At 41.3% G+C, this 16,107-nt stretch overlaps 1 protein-coding gene across 12 annotated transcripts in view; it reads left to right on the top strand.

Annotated features, from left to right (window-relative positions):
- LIFR (LIF receptor subunit alpha) overlaps positions 1-16,107 on the top strand; it is a 478,307-nt gene that overhangs the window by 238,212 nt on the left and 223,988 nt on the right. For all 12 annotated transcript variants that reach the window (XM_069221314.1, XM_069221272.1, XM_069221277.1 and 9 more), the window contains 2 exons: positions 5,766-5,916; positions 15,856-15,973. In XM_069221314.1, coding sequence (XP_069077415.1) covers positions 5,820-5,916; positions 15,856-15,973 — 215 coding nt within the window. In that variant the 5' untranslated portion in view covers positions 5,766-5,819. The remainder of the gene's footprint in view (positions 1-5,765; positions 5,917-15,855; positions 15,974-16,107) is intronic.

The following is a 16,107-nucleotide window of genomic DNA, read 5'->3' as shown; positions in this document are numbered from 1 at the left end:
CCAAAAGTTGCACCCATGTCTGATGGACCCGTGGGTGTTGTCTGCTCTCGGATTAATCTCCCCAGAGTTACACGGGCTCCCACCAATGATTTGTAGCCTGACCACTGTGTCGCAAGAACCAGGGACTGTCACAACAGCCCTTCTACCATTGCAAAGAGGACTTTGTGAAGCCCCCAAGTTCAGTGTCCAAAGTCACCCCACCTCAGCTATGGACCAAGAACTCACCCTGAGCTTAACCCAGTTGACTGCACATCATTTGGAACATCTTTCCCTCCTGCATCCCCAACATTAGGACCACTCCATTGTAGTCCATGGTGGCCACATCCTAAAGGCTGGAACTGGACTGGAAAAGGGTCTGGTGGCCAGGTTACTGTCTAAGGTATCTGTTCTGGTCTTCTAGACTTCTTTCCTGTCGGAATTGGTCACCCAACTCGGGTCAGAGTTGATGGGCTAACGCTTTCAAACTTTTCAAAAGTTTATAAACTTTTTGTTGATAATGCTTGTTTGTGGTTGATATAAAGGTTATTTAATTCTTTAAAAATGCATATCTATGGAACCTTCCAGTGGAGTCTGATGGTCAAGGATTCTAAAAATCCATTAAAATATGCTCTATTTGTATAAATTGATGTCGTGTCTCTTGTTATGTTACTTTCTTATTTTGTTGTGTGGTGCTGTTAAAGGCTTTACAAATTGTTCACTTGCCAAGCCTTACTGCTCGCAGCCACAGCTACCCAGGGTTGAGCTTAAGGTTAAGAAAACAAGCCTGACTGGACCCAAGATGGAATTTGTGAGTGAACCCCAGATAAGGCCCCTCAGCCTTATCATATAACATACCCAAATCCTCACAAGTTTGGGAAGGGGAACTCAATACATCCAGACTTTGTGGGGCATATGTGGTCCTGAAAGCTATCTATGAAAGTATACATTAGGGAAAATATATTGCTCTAGCAAGATTACTTTCTCTTTGGTTTTGGTTATGGTATATTTGCAAGAAGTGAAACAGCATAACACGTGTTACTGGGGTTGGGAGGTGTCACCCTGATGGGTTTGAATCTAGCAGAGACTGGAACTTGCTTCCTGTTAAATTAACCTCAGTGTCCATGCCGAGGAAACGCATCTAATCAACTTCCCAAAGGAGCCTTGCCACAATCTGAACAACTTCTCCAAAACAGTGGGTTATAGTGACACTGCAGATTCCTCCCTTTCTGTATGATGAGTGGCACAGTGGTTAATTTTGCACATCTCGAGTCTTAAATCAATACCTTATCTTTTCTATAACCTCAAAACTCCTTTCCTCTCAGATGTCAAATTATTCCAGTGTTTCGCTGTGCCCATTGTGACTGTAGCAGCGTTGAGGGTGGGAAAGGGTAGGATCCATGGTAAGTGCACAGTGGATAAGGTTTAAAATAAAGGACTGGCAGTATCTCTTTGAGAGCATTAGTTGTTTTCCAAGAGACACCAGGTTCACAGAACCCCAAAAATTATACCTTTGCTGTTTATTTTTTCAGTTCTTTAAAACAGTTGCTAAAAATTACTATTTCGAGAGTGTTGTGTTTTTGCACCCGAAGCTCAAGGAAAAGGGGTGTTGAACTGTGTGAGTTCACACTATTTCAGCACTTCCAAAATAAAGTCTGTTCTAGCAACACCGTGCTTTATTAAAAGGTTCGATTGAAAATTATCTGACCTTTACACTCTCACAATTAAGGTCATAATTGCGGGGCACAAAAGTTTGACTTGAGATAAATGGAGACATCTGATATACAGTAAGAGACACAGAAATGCGGTCCGCTGTTTTTTAAAATAAATTCTTTTGTTTAATTGGGGTTTTTATAAAGCTCAATCCGAAAACCATTGGATATGTTTGTGCTGTATACTTTAGCAGAAATACGTAGGTGAGATGTCAGGCTCCAGGGACGTGGAAGTAAGTTTACAATGAAAATTGGGCACTGCAGTCATGTACAAACACAGAGAAGATCCAAAAACTACATCTCAGTGAGACGAGGTGGAGGATGGAAGGGCTGCACCCCATGGAAGAACAGGTATGAGATTCAGAGGGGGGCTGTTTGTCGTCCTGCCAAGACACCAAGTTGGCGTTTGTTCTTCGTAAGGCATGTGCTTCTAGAAGGGGTGGCATCCCAAGACACATGTAATACACTGGAGTCAGGGGTGTATTGAATTTCCTTCATTGATGTGTCATAAGACGGGGCCTGGGCAGTGGGACAGAAGCTCATAGAGAGAGACTCGATTTTACACAGGAATGTGAGCCTCAACCATAATGTTTTTGCATTTTTATTGTTACAGAGGTGGGACCATAATATATGTCAAGAGTTTTCAGGGAACAAAAGAAATGGGGAGAAACCATCTTAGTTCCAGTTAATGGGCAAGTCCTGATTAAGGAGCTTTCGGGTTTCTCCCATAAGGAGGGCAAAAAAACACCATCTTTGTTGAATTGAGTTTCACACTCACTATTTACGACCAGCTTTGAATGATGGCGAGATAGGAACTGAGTTTATCTGTGCGAACCTATATCTTTAGCCAAGTTCATCAAGCGTCAGGGAAACGTGCACCCTTTCTACCATTCTGGAAATTAAGACAAAACAATTCAGTAGCGATTTAATCAAAAGTCATTATGTTCCTGTTAAATTTAGGTTCCATTCTTTACAGGCAAAAGAAATACGGGGTTTTTATGCAAGCCAATTTATGATGTTTTGCTTATTGTAAAATGATCGCACATATATATTTACTGCAGGCATTTATCTGTAATGCCAGTAAATCATTTTGTGGGCAACTAAATTATTTCAACTAAATTATCTTTCATGTACGTATGCATGAATGCATGTGTGTATGTGCTATTTCAATAGCTTATACGTAGCCAAAAGACTGCTAAGTGCTGCAGAGGGTCAAAGGACAAAGATAGTTGTGTGATTGAGGGGAAGCTGTTTTCCAATAGCGAAAGAGGCCTGTTACTGAATCTTGGGGTATTACTTAAAGAGATCTGTCCAGCTCTTCTCTAAATTTGGGAAATCCTGATGGGTAAAGGGATGTTGGTCTAGCCTTTCTGCCTTGTTTTTAGGTCGAGCATTTCTGACCTGTTATTTATTTGGGCTTTTAGCCACGCCCACCTAACGCCCATCACTATCGCTCGTTCATGGGCTTGCCCTTCAAAAATCCTTTGTTATCATTGGTAAATGCTGTACGTTTCACCCTCCTTTGGTTACCTCCTTGGCCATCGACCCTGTTACATGACTAATTGCACTTTTGCCGATACGTTCGACTGTGAGCGAACTTGTTTTTTCTTTTGTGCGTCTCCTCCATGCACATGCCGTGGTGCTTTGAATTGGCTCGCTCATGTGAAACCTTTACTTTTCATTTTCAATTTATGTGGCAAGCAAAGTCCGGTTAGGAGTTTACAGCGCTAATAGCTCTAACTCGAGCAAATGCAAGACCCATTGCATTGCAAATGCTTGTTCTTTTTTGCACCTGTTCATTTCCATTCTGATGGTGTTCTTGCTGCGAGTGCATCAAGAGCCTCCGGAGCTGGGGAAAATGTCTGTTAGAGAGGCAGGGGTGTGGTGGTCAAGATGACTTGTTGATTTTGTCACCCTTGAACGTGAATATATATATATTTTAATCGATGATGGAAGCTTCCGTAATCTTCACTGCATTATTGCTTGTGGCAATGTCAACTTTTGAGTCATCTATACCCCCGACTGGTTGTTTTTAGTTAATAAAATACCTTAATAAAGTTGTATTTTAAAACCTACCTTTCCTAGCAGAGCAAACAAAAAAACTCACGAACAGTGAACCATTGTTTAATAAGTGAATTTAGTGTAAACAATTTGATCCTGCAAGATAACTGTTCTGTGACGTCACATTGAAAGCTCAATACCAACTGAATACGTCCCAATGTAGTTAGTAGTTTTGTGAAAATGCACAGCAGCCAGCATCACTTATAATTCATCACTTGCACAGCACAGCCTTCTACTTACTGCCTGCTGAAGCTAAACGTGCCTCTGTAAACGAGCGTTGACTACCCATTGCTGCTGACGCCACTACCCAAACTGACCATATCTTGAAATAAATTCTATGTGTTATCCCTCAAAACACAAAGATCCACTTTGCATAAAAAGTATGTCCATAGTATCCAGGCAGGAAGGCAGTGCTTAATTTGTGCTGGTGGTTGTGGGTGGGTGCTACCGGCACTTAATTTGGACAATGGATTGCAGTTGTGGTTGAGGACAGGGATTTAATCTCTGTGCATCCCTGTGCTTAAATTGGCTATTTCTATGAGCTGTTCACAGAATGCTTTTGAATATGTCTGGAATGCAGACCGTGCACTTAATATATATATTTACGAAGTTACTGCACTAATGTAATCATAAGCGCAGTGGAGGTGGCGCCTTGGCTTCTGCCACTGCCAGTACCAAGCAGAGAATCAAAAGTCCTTCAATTGCTCAAGCACCACTTCCCATTGGATAACTAACCATGGATCAGACCATTACTTGCTGTGTTTAAGGGGGTTTTGTGTCACATCCGGTTGGCCATCATGGGCCATTGGCCGTGGTAGAAGAACAGAGTGCCCTCTGCTCAACCAAAGAGACTGGTGTTGGCCAGCTTAGAGAGGAGAAAAAGGCTCTTTACTTATGGATCTCTCCTCTTCTTTTGTTTTTTTCTCTCGAAATAGCTCACCTTTTTCTCTCTTCGCTTTTCACCTGTCGTTTTCTCTCGCCCATGTCCACTCTTTCCCTTCATCCTGCACTTCTACTCCCTCTCTCACTTGCTCTCACCTCTCTCTTTTTTATCCCCTGTTTGCTCTCTCCTTCTCTCTGTCTTTCCCTCCTTTCTTTCCCGGTTTGACCCGAGCGAGGTGGGACCTTTGAAGTCATTTTTCTCTCACTTGCGCAGAATTTGAAGCTCTGCCTTTTAAAGGAGTGGAAGGCAGCTATGTCTTTGCTGGATGTGAAGTCCCTATTGTCTGGGCTGGGCTCATGCCACCATCTTTAAGGGAGTTCTGCGGCCCATTCATTGGAGTGGAGATGGCTCCTGGCCCCACACACTGAAATATCCCAGGCAGTCCTTCTTTTTTGGGCCCACAACAAACTGCCCCCAATAAAATCAGTAGAAGGCCCTGTTATTGTGCTGCCAGCCACACATCTTATGCATGTTTCTAAAGAGTACTGTTACCTGTGAGCGTATCCTGGCGCTACGTAGGTGTGTGTGCCGAGTCCTGCCTATTGCGAGCCACCATAGGAAATGGGCTGTGTTTTTGTAACGGCTGATCAGTTCTGGCCAATGGTAAATGCAGCCATACTCCTGCACTGTACAGATGACTCGTATAATTGATGGTGAGGTCACTCCTTTTTCAACCTGCTTTAACAGTGCAGCAGTTGTTTTTTCTAGAGATGGAACCTGAATTGTTTAAGGAATCTTGGCAAATTACTAGATCAGATCTCTGTTATGCATCATAAAACAATTGTAGAATAACCTTGGGTACTGACTTGTCTTTTACGATGCATTCCAACAGGCTGTTTGTTGGTGGTGGCCTTTTGTGGAGGGGGGAGGTTGGTGGAAGGACAAAGAGTGGTATAATCTTGGGGTCTTGACTATTTTCACATTGAATGCAACAGTGTGCTAAGCCGTGGCCTTATGTGGAAGCTGGCGGTGGACGGAGACAGTGGTATTTTTACTTCTTACATTGTTGCTTGTCCTTTGAGAAAGTTGTTTTATTATATCAAAACAAAGTATTTTTTTTCTTTTCGCTGCAGGGTGAATTCTGTGCGAGGACAATGAAGCGCTTTTCCTACTTACCTACATAAAAAATGCATGGTGTAAGAATGGGCGGTAATCCGCACCCTTGGCTTCTAACTGCGACTGTTGTCTTCTGTTTACTGAGCCATGTAGTTTGCCAAGGGAAAGGTGAGTTAATAAAGTACCTGTGTGTTAATGTTTCCATTTTATTTTTTAAACATTACTTCCTTGAGCATATATAAATGTTATTTCAACGTGGATGAGCATTTCATCACTTTAGAAACGATGCACTCTAAATTAATGTCACTCTGCATATTAAGTAGTTTTATTGGAAATATATGTCCTGTAAGAAAGCATATTATCCTCTTACATATTTCTTTCACTGCTTAGGAAAACAATATGTATACTGACACATTTTATTATAATCCGTTTAAATAAATATTAAAGCCCTACTATTGTAATCAATTGATAATATATAGTTCTCAGCACATACTGAATTAATTTTTTGATCGTTAGCAATTGTGGCTCTAATAACCAACTTTACTCAGTAACTCTTATTTATTCACTTTGAAAGGATGAAAAATCCATCCATATGCACAATAATTTCAATATACATGGGCAAATGGCTCTACTATGAGTACACATTTGCTTTTGTGATGCACACAACATGAATTTGCATTTCTAAAGGTATTTATGTATGCAGTGCCTTACAACGGTATGGTGCGATATTCCACATAGGTAAATCCTCCCCCAGGGTGAAGAGCCTCAGTTCCTGGGCGGAATATAGTGGGATGTTTAGGTAGTGCCAGTATATGTTTTTCCACCTGTCATAATTCACCAGTAGTCCGAAAAACGATTTATTTTTCGTGTACCGTCAAACTTTTACTTTTCTAGTTTTTAGAATTACACTTCTTATCGCACTTATACCTGATTTTTAGGCTAATTCTGTAACAGTTGTATTGATTCAAACATGCATGGGAATTTTAAAACATTTGTTGCGATCTTATATTAAACATTTTTGCTTGTACAAATATGGTATTATAATCATCTCACTCAAAACGTATGATCATGTGTTGTTTTATCATATTGATGGTGTGAATTTGAGCACTGTGGATTCCTTTTTTTATTTACATTTTTCAAACACCAGGGGCCCTATCCACAAACGTAAACGTAGACCTGAAGTCTGTCTCTAGACCTGAAGGTTAAACATAGACTTCAAGTCTAAACGTAGACTTCAGGTCTACCTGTTTCAAGGGTGGGAATGGGTAGGGAGAACTTCATGAACTGGTGGGGCTGGTGGGAAGCAGGAGTAGAGTTCTAGATAGCAGAAAAGAAAACAAAAGAGAGGAGAAAATAGAACAAGTATTTGCACTGCAATAGGTTTCACATATTTTGAACAAGTTAACTGTCATCTTTTGACAACAGTCCCCATGAGCAAAAACAGAAGAAAACATGAGAAGAAACTGAGAAAAGATGACTTGGCAAAATACAATAAAGTTAGCTTTAAAAAACAAAATGCAATTTTGTGCCTTTTTGGCATGTTTTTGCCAGTCACAAGCCTTCTGTTTGCGGGGCAATTGAAGTAAAAAAAAAAAAAAAAAAATAGTACCTCGATCACATCAGGAGCATCGGACAGGCACTAATTAAGTTGCATCAATTAGTGCTTGATCCCTGATCCACACAGAGAAACGGAAGTGATGCCAGGCGTACCTTGACGAATTACGAGGCTGTACAGAAGAGTGCCACGCAAACCAACAAATGGTTAGCGACAGTAAGGCTCCAAGCCCTGTACTGAACACAGCAGAGTCTCGCAAGCGTGACGCATGCGCTAGTGCATGCACTCGCAGGCTGGACCCTAAAAACTTGATTTATGTCTCTCTTATTATTTATTCTCATGAAAAGCCCATATATTGTGTGAAGAATTAGATTAGGGCACCTATATATCTCCACATTTCACCATAGGTACAAGTAGATAAAGGCAAAACCCTGGTGCAAGCGACTGATCCAGAAGGCAAAGTAGAGATGAAAATGAAAAGAGATATGACTGTGAAAATTTAAGTCGCAAGAAGACAAAAGCGAAAAGTATGAAATATGACACAAGATAGTAATTACAAAGCCAAGTGCAAGATAAAGAATAAAGGCATAGAAACTAAACATGGGAAAAGAGTGAAAAATATAATTTTACTTAAAACCCTGGTGTGAGTGAAAAACAGAACAATTTGTACTGAGTTACCAGTTATTGGTCCTAAGAGAAATTGCAACCATTACGAGACCGTACTAAAGCAATGTGTGGAAAGCAGTGTGGGCTAATTTATGGATGCATGGATGTCCAGGTACAATTTTGTCCTGGTTTCTTGCCGATTGTGTTGGACACAGATTTGCTCGGATAAAATGCCGAGTCTGGATCTTCCGACAGTCCTCTGTGTCCTCTGTTTTAGCTATGGTTTTCACCTTGCACTTTATATTGCTAAATTGACATAAAAACGTCCAGACCCACAGGGTGTCCTTATTAAGGAAACCATGCATGCAATACAAGTAGTCACTCTTAATCTCCGACGATCAAAGGAGGCCTTGTTTTCATTCCATGTTATATTAGATAGTGTGCAGAACATGTTGCATGTTCTTGAAAGACAATGCACTTCTCATTCCACCCCTTAAATATTTTTTTTACGTTGCATAAATGGCTTATAATGATTGCCAAGGCCTGCAATTGCTTTACATTTATTTATACGAAAAGAGAATTGTGAATTAGTGGTCCTACTCAGATTGCAGCTTTATTGTAATTAGATCACAACTATGGACACGTATGTGCCTATGAATACTGTGTAAACCTGGCTGGGAAACAAAACACTGACGGTTTAAGAGCTGTTTAAAAATGAGTACATTAGATTTTGCCTCCGGTTTCGAGACAGGAGATGGTCCAAAGACAGCTGGGTGTCCATGCCTTAAGGTGGACATCCTTAGTCACTACACTTCAAGTAGGCTGCAAGGATGGGTGTCTCCAATATCTATTTGGCTATTTCTGATGTTATGATGATAAATGGTAGGGCCCATAAGGCCATGTGTGCTTAACAGACTACATTTATTGAGTTCAGTGTTATATATATGTACTGCAGAGAACTGCATCTTGCACAAGTGGCATCCCTGTAATTATTGGGTTTAATAAGCCCTTGAAGCTTCGTTAGCAATCCGAAGCTTTTCTGTGGCTGAACCAAATACAGGAAGTGATTCCCGAAAGGATATCTTCCAACCAGACTCCTTCTGCTATTGGTTTTGGCCACTGCCAGTGAAAATATGTTGGTAGTGATTGCCTTTAGTGAAAGGTATTTGGAATGCGCTACATGTCCTTTTTTAGGGATGAGGGCGCAAGCGCTCTAGCCTGCTGTAATCTCTCTGTGGACTTTTAACCACGCCCTTTGCATGCCCATCAATTTGGTTGGTTCATGGGCTTGCCTTTTAAAAATCGCTTGCTTTCATTTGTGGAAGGCATGCATACGTCATGCCTTTTCCTGTGTTTAGCCCTCCTCAAGCTCACTGACCAACTACTGAAAACATACGAGGCACCGTGTTTTCCGTCTGGCTTCTGGACAACTTTTTTTTTATCTCCTACACAGCGTGATCTCACTGGGCAGTAGTCAAGCACTTTGCATGACATCGACCCTATTACATAGATAATTTCATAACTGCCGATACGTTTGACTGTGAGCGAACTTCTGTTTTCTTTTGTGTATTCCTTCATGCTCATGGTGTGGCACTTTGAATCGGCCAGATCATGTAAAACTGTATTACTTTTCATTTTCAATTTATGTGGCAATAAAAGTCCGGTTAGGACTTTACAATGCTAATAGCTCGAGCAAATACGACACCCGTTGCATTGCAAATGCTTGTTATGCAGTGAGGTTTATGCACTCTTCTGAAAAGAGTCATGCATCATTGCAATATTGTCACACAATAGGAATGTTTAAATGAGATTAGGTTGTAATTCATGCTGCACAAATAATGTTGAGTCCTGTAGGTCTGTAGTTTGGTTTCTACGTCCTTGAGGTAGAAGTCTTTATTATGGGCCCCATCAATTGTAACATTTCTTTATCACTGAAAAAAACTGCTGCTCCAGAAGACGTATTAATGCCTTCTGAGTCATTAGTGGGATACTGGGTAATCACTCAGTTTTGTACTAGGATTCCCTCCCTGGTGAGAAAATACACATGCCAAAAAATTTCATTGTTTAGCTCTTGTACTTTGATTTTGAAGCCTTATCAGACCCATGTTTGTTCCTGTGCACAAAACCTTTCATAATTTTGCAGTGAGGCTTATTAATTTCTCTGCAGAATACAGTTTGTGTTTTTGTATATACATATGCATATGAATACATATAATATGTATACCTAAAAAGTACAGTTAAAGAGCAGTTGTGATTACAAATAATACCCAAAATCTTCTGAAATTCATCTGTTATGGTCTGCTTCTCAATCCTTAGCTCGGTCGATACATACGCAAGCCATAATTTGTACACTGTGAGCACCAGGCAGATTCAGCGAAGATCAAAGGCCTGGCCTTGAGGACAGTCGCAGCTTTGCTTGGACAAAGGCCTGGCAAAGCTTTGATCATCCCCTGCCGGTTGGGCACAGGGTGAAACTAAGGCCAGGCTCTACGGACACACCCTACCCCTGTCAGGGGGCCGACGCACTGCCCAAGGCACTGGCATGGGCAGTGCAGGGGCCTCCAGGGGCTCCGCGACTCCCCGTACCACCAGCCTTTTCCTGGCGGTTCAAACCGCCAGGAAAAGGCTGGCAGTTGGGAGCAGCGCTGCCAGGTGGATTATCACCGCCGGGGCAAACGTGGTGGGAAACCGCCTGCCCGGCGGTGTGACCGCGGCGCTTCCGCTGCGGTCAAAATAGCCAAGATTGCACCGGCAGCCTGTTGGCGGTGCAATCACCAAAACAGCCCTGGCGGTCTTTGACCGCCAAGGTTGGAATGACCACCCTAGTGTTTCTATTACAACAGGCTTACTCTTTTCTTCCCCTTTGCTTTTTTCTTCTTTCTATAACGTGTAAGTCGATAACAGATGATCAGAACTCATTACCAATTTTGTAGCTTTTAACCATAGAAAGTTAGAGGACATCCAGGTAGCTGGAAAGCCTCACTTTTAATTTGTTTAGTGTCGATGCTTTATTTTTCCCCATGTTAACTGGCTTTTTATCTTTTACCATTCACTTTTGGGCATTGTTTCACTTGCCCTATACATTAATCCTTTTTGGGAAGTAGCCCGATGCACAGTTGGTTTTCACATTGTTGTAGCCATGATGGCTAGAGGCCTGTTTGCCAGTGGCATTGAACTGATTTCCTGACCTACAGCTTTTTGTTGCACCAACCTTAGCCCTATGACCAAGAGATATTACATTCACTCCGGGTAGTGGATCATCTTTCGTAAGGACATATTTAGGATATTCATCCCTACAATGTTCACTGAGTCTACACGATCTGCAAGGTTATTTTCCTACCTTCTTCCATGGGCACTTCATAAATTTGAATTTTAAATAAATACGTTTGTTGTTTGTCACCAAAGAAGGGATTACGCCATACAGGCAGATCTTCAAAGTGTTAATTTCCCAGTGGATGGTGCCTTACATTTCTTATCAAAATGCCATCTATCTGTTGACCTATGCCATCTAGAGGGCATTCCATCCAGTGTGCACATATACATTAGTCAAACAGGGAGAATGGATCACTTTCCAGATTCATTTGCTTCAGAGAGAAATCCTTAAAACAGCCACATAACAAACATCACATCCTTTCTATAATGCACTGCTTCCTTGACACCGTCTTTTACACAGTTGCTTACTGGCTTTAGTCATTATAAACAGGAGAAGTAACAACCATTGGCAAAGCCAGTAGGTTTTGCCTATGCAAAATATGTTGGCTTTGTCAATGATTTTTAGACACATTGCACAGGAGCACGAGCTGGTGTACAATATGGCTTAAAATAAAAGTAAAACAAGCATTTGCAATGCAACGGGTCTCGCGTTTGCTCGACTTAGAGCTATTCGCATTTTAAACTACTAACCGGACCTTTCTTGCCACATAAACTGAAAAGTAAAACAGTTTCACATAAGCGAGCCCACAGCCACCATGAAACGTGACGAGACACAGAAAAGGAAACAGAAGTTTGCTTGCGGTGAAATGTATGGGCAAAAGTGCAATTATCCATGTAACTGGCAAAAGTGCAATTAGCCATGTAACCGGCACAAGTGCAATTAGCCATGTAACAAGTTTGATGTCATGCAAAGCCCTCGACTACTGCCCAGCGAGATCGTGCTGCCTGCTAAATGAGAAAAAATAGTCTAGAAACCATACAGAAAACATGGAGCCTCGTATGTTTTCAGTAGTTGGCTTGTGCGCTTGAGGAGAGCTAAACACCAGAAGAGGCATGACCTATGCATGCCTTACACTAATGAAATGAAACGAATTTTAAAAGGCAATCCCACGAACCAACCAAACTGATGGGTGTGGTTAAAAGCCCGTAGAGAGATTACACCAGGGACAGAGTGCTTTGCGCTCTACCTTAAAAACGATATGACGCAGTCAACATTGGCTGCATCATATCACTGTGCAGCATGTGTAAAAAGTACACGGGTGAGGGGACAAGCAACATGATGGAGGAGGGAGCAAGGGAGGATGTGGGTGGGGAAAAAAGCATGGACAACGAGAAGAGGGACAGTGGGAGGCGAGTGCGCGGTGGCAAATAAAGCATTGGCAGCGGTAGGAGGGTGGGTGGTGGGAAATAAAGTACCAACATTGTGAGGAGGGCAAGGGGTGTCAAAGCAAGCACAGACAGCGGGGAAAGGGCGGGGTAGGAAAGCAACAGCTGGAGGATGACAGGGGCAGGCAACACGAGGGAAGAGGCAGCAATACCAGGATCAGGGCAGGGGTGAAGGGCACGGACTGCAGGGTGAAAAATGGAAAAAGAATATATGCAGTAGTCAACAGCCAGTGGAAGCACGCTGGCCACAGATAGGAAACCTGTAGTTCATCCATGCTTCAAGGCAGGGAGACACACAAATCCCCAGGAGGAGGGCGAGATGAAGGCTTTGACCAGTAGGAAGCAAGGAAATGAGAATGATGTCAGAGCCAACCAATGGTTAGGAAGGGACAGGCTTCAAGCTCATCTTACGTTTTTTTTGTTTACGAGAGATTTTGCAATCACAGCGTAAGTGAAAGCGCGTAAGCTCTGTGCAGCCGAAACCTAAAAATAGCTACAAAAGGAACAGAGATGGAAGTATTTTTGGAAATGCTTTTACCAGTAACCAGCAGTTAAATTCTGTTGCATCATTTTTACATGTTAAATTTGATTTGCAGTTGGTGGTTTGTTTAATCCGACATAAGTAATTTGGTAAATAATGCCATAATTAGCTTTTCGGGAAAATTGTGTTCTGCCATCTGGGTCTGTTTTAAATCATTGTAGTTTACTCCTTGAATTACACATCCCATTTGTGTTAAATGTTTGTAGAACAGAAATCATTTATCAAATTAATTTCATTATAGAAACTCAATAAATAATAATTGACTGTCGCCACAAGTTTATACATATTCATCATCCAGATGGTAGGAACAATAGTCGATACATACATCATTTTAGAAGAAGGGCATAATTCACTGTTTAACTGCTTAAACGCGCGAGCCATCATTATCTTCCTCACACTGAGAGTAAAGATAGTTCGATGTCTTAAGTTGTCCTTTGTATAGTGTTAAAACTCATGCATTGACTTGACGATGGCTTGTCCATCTTGTGACCTTGGGTAATGCCCAAGAAGGAGGGGCACATCTACTATTGCCTATTTATTAGATGTCTTAACATAAATGTAAACCTTTTTGTTTTGAAGCCTCGGTGTTGCAATGCCTGGAATTTTCCTACATAATTCGAATTAGCCCTGTCAGCCTGGCTGTATAAATTATGTCTGCCCTCATAAACTGTTGGTCAGATTCATCTGCAGATGAAGCGAAGGGGGAGCCGTTTCCTTCACCTCATTTAGATGAAGGACTGTGTGTGGGACTGCAACCACTGCTTTCCCTTTTGATTTGTAAAGTCATCTACAATATGACCACAGTTTATTAGTACGATTTCTATTTAGTATGTATATGTTGTCAGCACGCCAAGGTCTGTTTTACCCTGTGTCATAACGATATAGAGACATAAGCACAAGCACTGAATAAAAGAAAAAAAACCGCACAAAAGTGAGGAGACGAGTTCAGAAGTGTTGAAATGTAGAATCAGTAGTGTGTGTGCGTGGACCCAAGGTCGGACGACAGCATCCACCATACAATTCTGTACCTGTTCAGCGTACATATTTTTTTACTTGGCTTTTTTAAAAGATATTTTTATCTTTTTACCGCTGATTATATGCTGCATCAGGATCAACCACTACATACTCTTGTTCATCATCAGCAGAGTGTAACAGGTATACAGGAATACACTTCATTTCTTGATAAGCAATACTATTTCCTAGTGTGGCAAAAGATTGCTTACACTTACTGCTAAACCGTCAAATCTATCAACGTTTAAGAATTTACTCCATATATCGTTAATAGCCTTCATGATCAACATGCCTTTATATCATTCTCTCAGAGTCCGCATCTTTAGTCAGCTTTGTTTGTTTGACCCCAGAAGTTGAGAAGATTGCCATATTCTGAATATCAAATGATTAAGCCTATTCTTGAAGCAGTCAGCTACAATCACTTTTCATTTTGGGTATTTCTGAAAATCTGTCAGTGGCCTGTCCCAGTTTCATTAATCGTAGGTTGTTTCCAACAAGACCCCAGTGTGCATACTCAACACCTCTGTCCTCACCAGACCCCCAAAGTGTATCATTATCGAGTAGGCCAGACTAAAGCAGTATGTCTAGTGCTAGTGCAATCTTGTTCTGAACAATCTCCAAGTATACCTCTAGAATGTATGAGTCCTGAGTTTCAATCATTTTGCTTTTTTAAGTTTATTCACTTGTTTAGCCTCATTTAATTTTTCTCTGGAAACATTCTTTAGCTATCCATGTAGAATAAAATGTGGCTTATCAAATCCCCCCTGCAGTTTAGGAAAGAGTTAAACAGTCCTGCTTCCAAGGAAGACTCTCGGTCCCATTTTTTAAGAAGTCTGTATGCTCTGATGACTCACTCATGCCCCATACAAAAGTATAGTCACTGCCACATGTCCCACAAGCGATGTACCACATTATCTATGCTTTATTATTTGCTAGCTAGATTCGTGAAACTTAAAAATGCAAACACACATGTACATGTGCATAAGGTCAAACCGAATTTCATAATGCTGTGTGAGGCGTACACTATGCTCATTACCCTACAGTCAATGAAAATGAGGAGCCACAATCAGGTTGGTCTTAGAACAACAAAATATTACAGTGACCCTCCCATACATACACGCTTGCATGTAAACCCCCTTCTTCGTTCATGCTTCCATCCCCGTCACATTGGGGATTTGAATTATTACTGTTAGTTCTGAATAAAGCCTCATCTCTCTCAACAATGCTTTGCATAGTGTTTATTATCTAACTGTATACTCCTTATATTTTATTGATTGTGCCCAGCCGCAGTCCTCAAGGAACGCAATGTTGCCAGCTTTTTAGAGTATTTGCTAAGTAAATAAGTCTCATTTACATTTTGTGTATGTGCATTTGTCTTTTGTGGATATCCTAAAATCCTGCTGTGTTTTAAGCCGCTGAGACTACAGATAGATGCTCCCAGAGTAAGGGAAGGCAACTCATAAAATAGAGGCATCTGACATCAGCATCAACGTTGAAGCCTTCATGACAATCCCGTGACATTTTAACTGTCTAATATTGGGAAAATACCTGAGTTTGACAGTTGCTAACTAAGGTAATGGAAGCTATGAAAAGTGCACCTGACATAGACCTTGAAAAATTACATGAGCTGTTGGGGGTTCTAATCCCCTGGTGAATACAAACACTGGAAGAAATAGAAAAGAATATTCAAAATGTATGTGACCTTATTCATACTCTGTTGACCAGATTTTTCTACAGCAAGTGAGTAAACGATTGAACACACTTTGTGTGACACCTGTTCCATTTGCTGTTTCAGATGCCCCCGAAGCACCAGAGACATTAAAATGTATTACACACAATTTGCAGACTTGGGTGTGCTCGTGGAACGGCTCCTCCCATACAGATAACAAAACGACTTATCAAGTGTGCTATCGGTGAGACTTTAACACTAACTTTTTGTATCGTTTGTAGTTCTAAGGTAATACTGATTGAATTAATTAGTACTGTTTTATTGTAAGGCACTGTGGTTATGTAAGTTGCTTTTAGCATCACAGGAGATGCTATTCAT

Source organism: Pleurodeles waltl, chromosome 1_1 (assembly GCF_031143425.1).
Source record: "Pleurodeles waltl isolate 20211129_DDA chromosome 1_1, aPleWal1.hap1.20221129, whole genome shotgun sequence".
NCBI classification, from domain to species: Eukaryota; Metazoa; Chordata; class Amphibia; order Caudata; family Salamandridae; genus Pleurodeles; species Pleurodeles waltl.
Note: the sequence above shows the minus strand (reverse complement) of the source record. Positions and strands in the feature narration are given on the sequence as shown.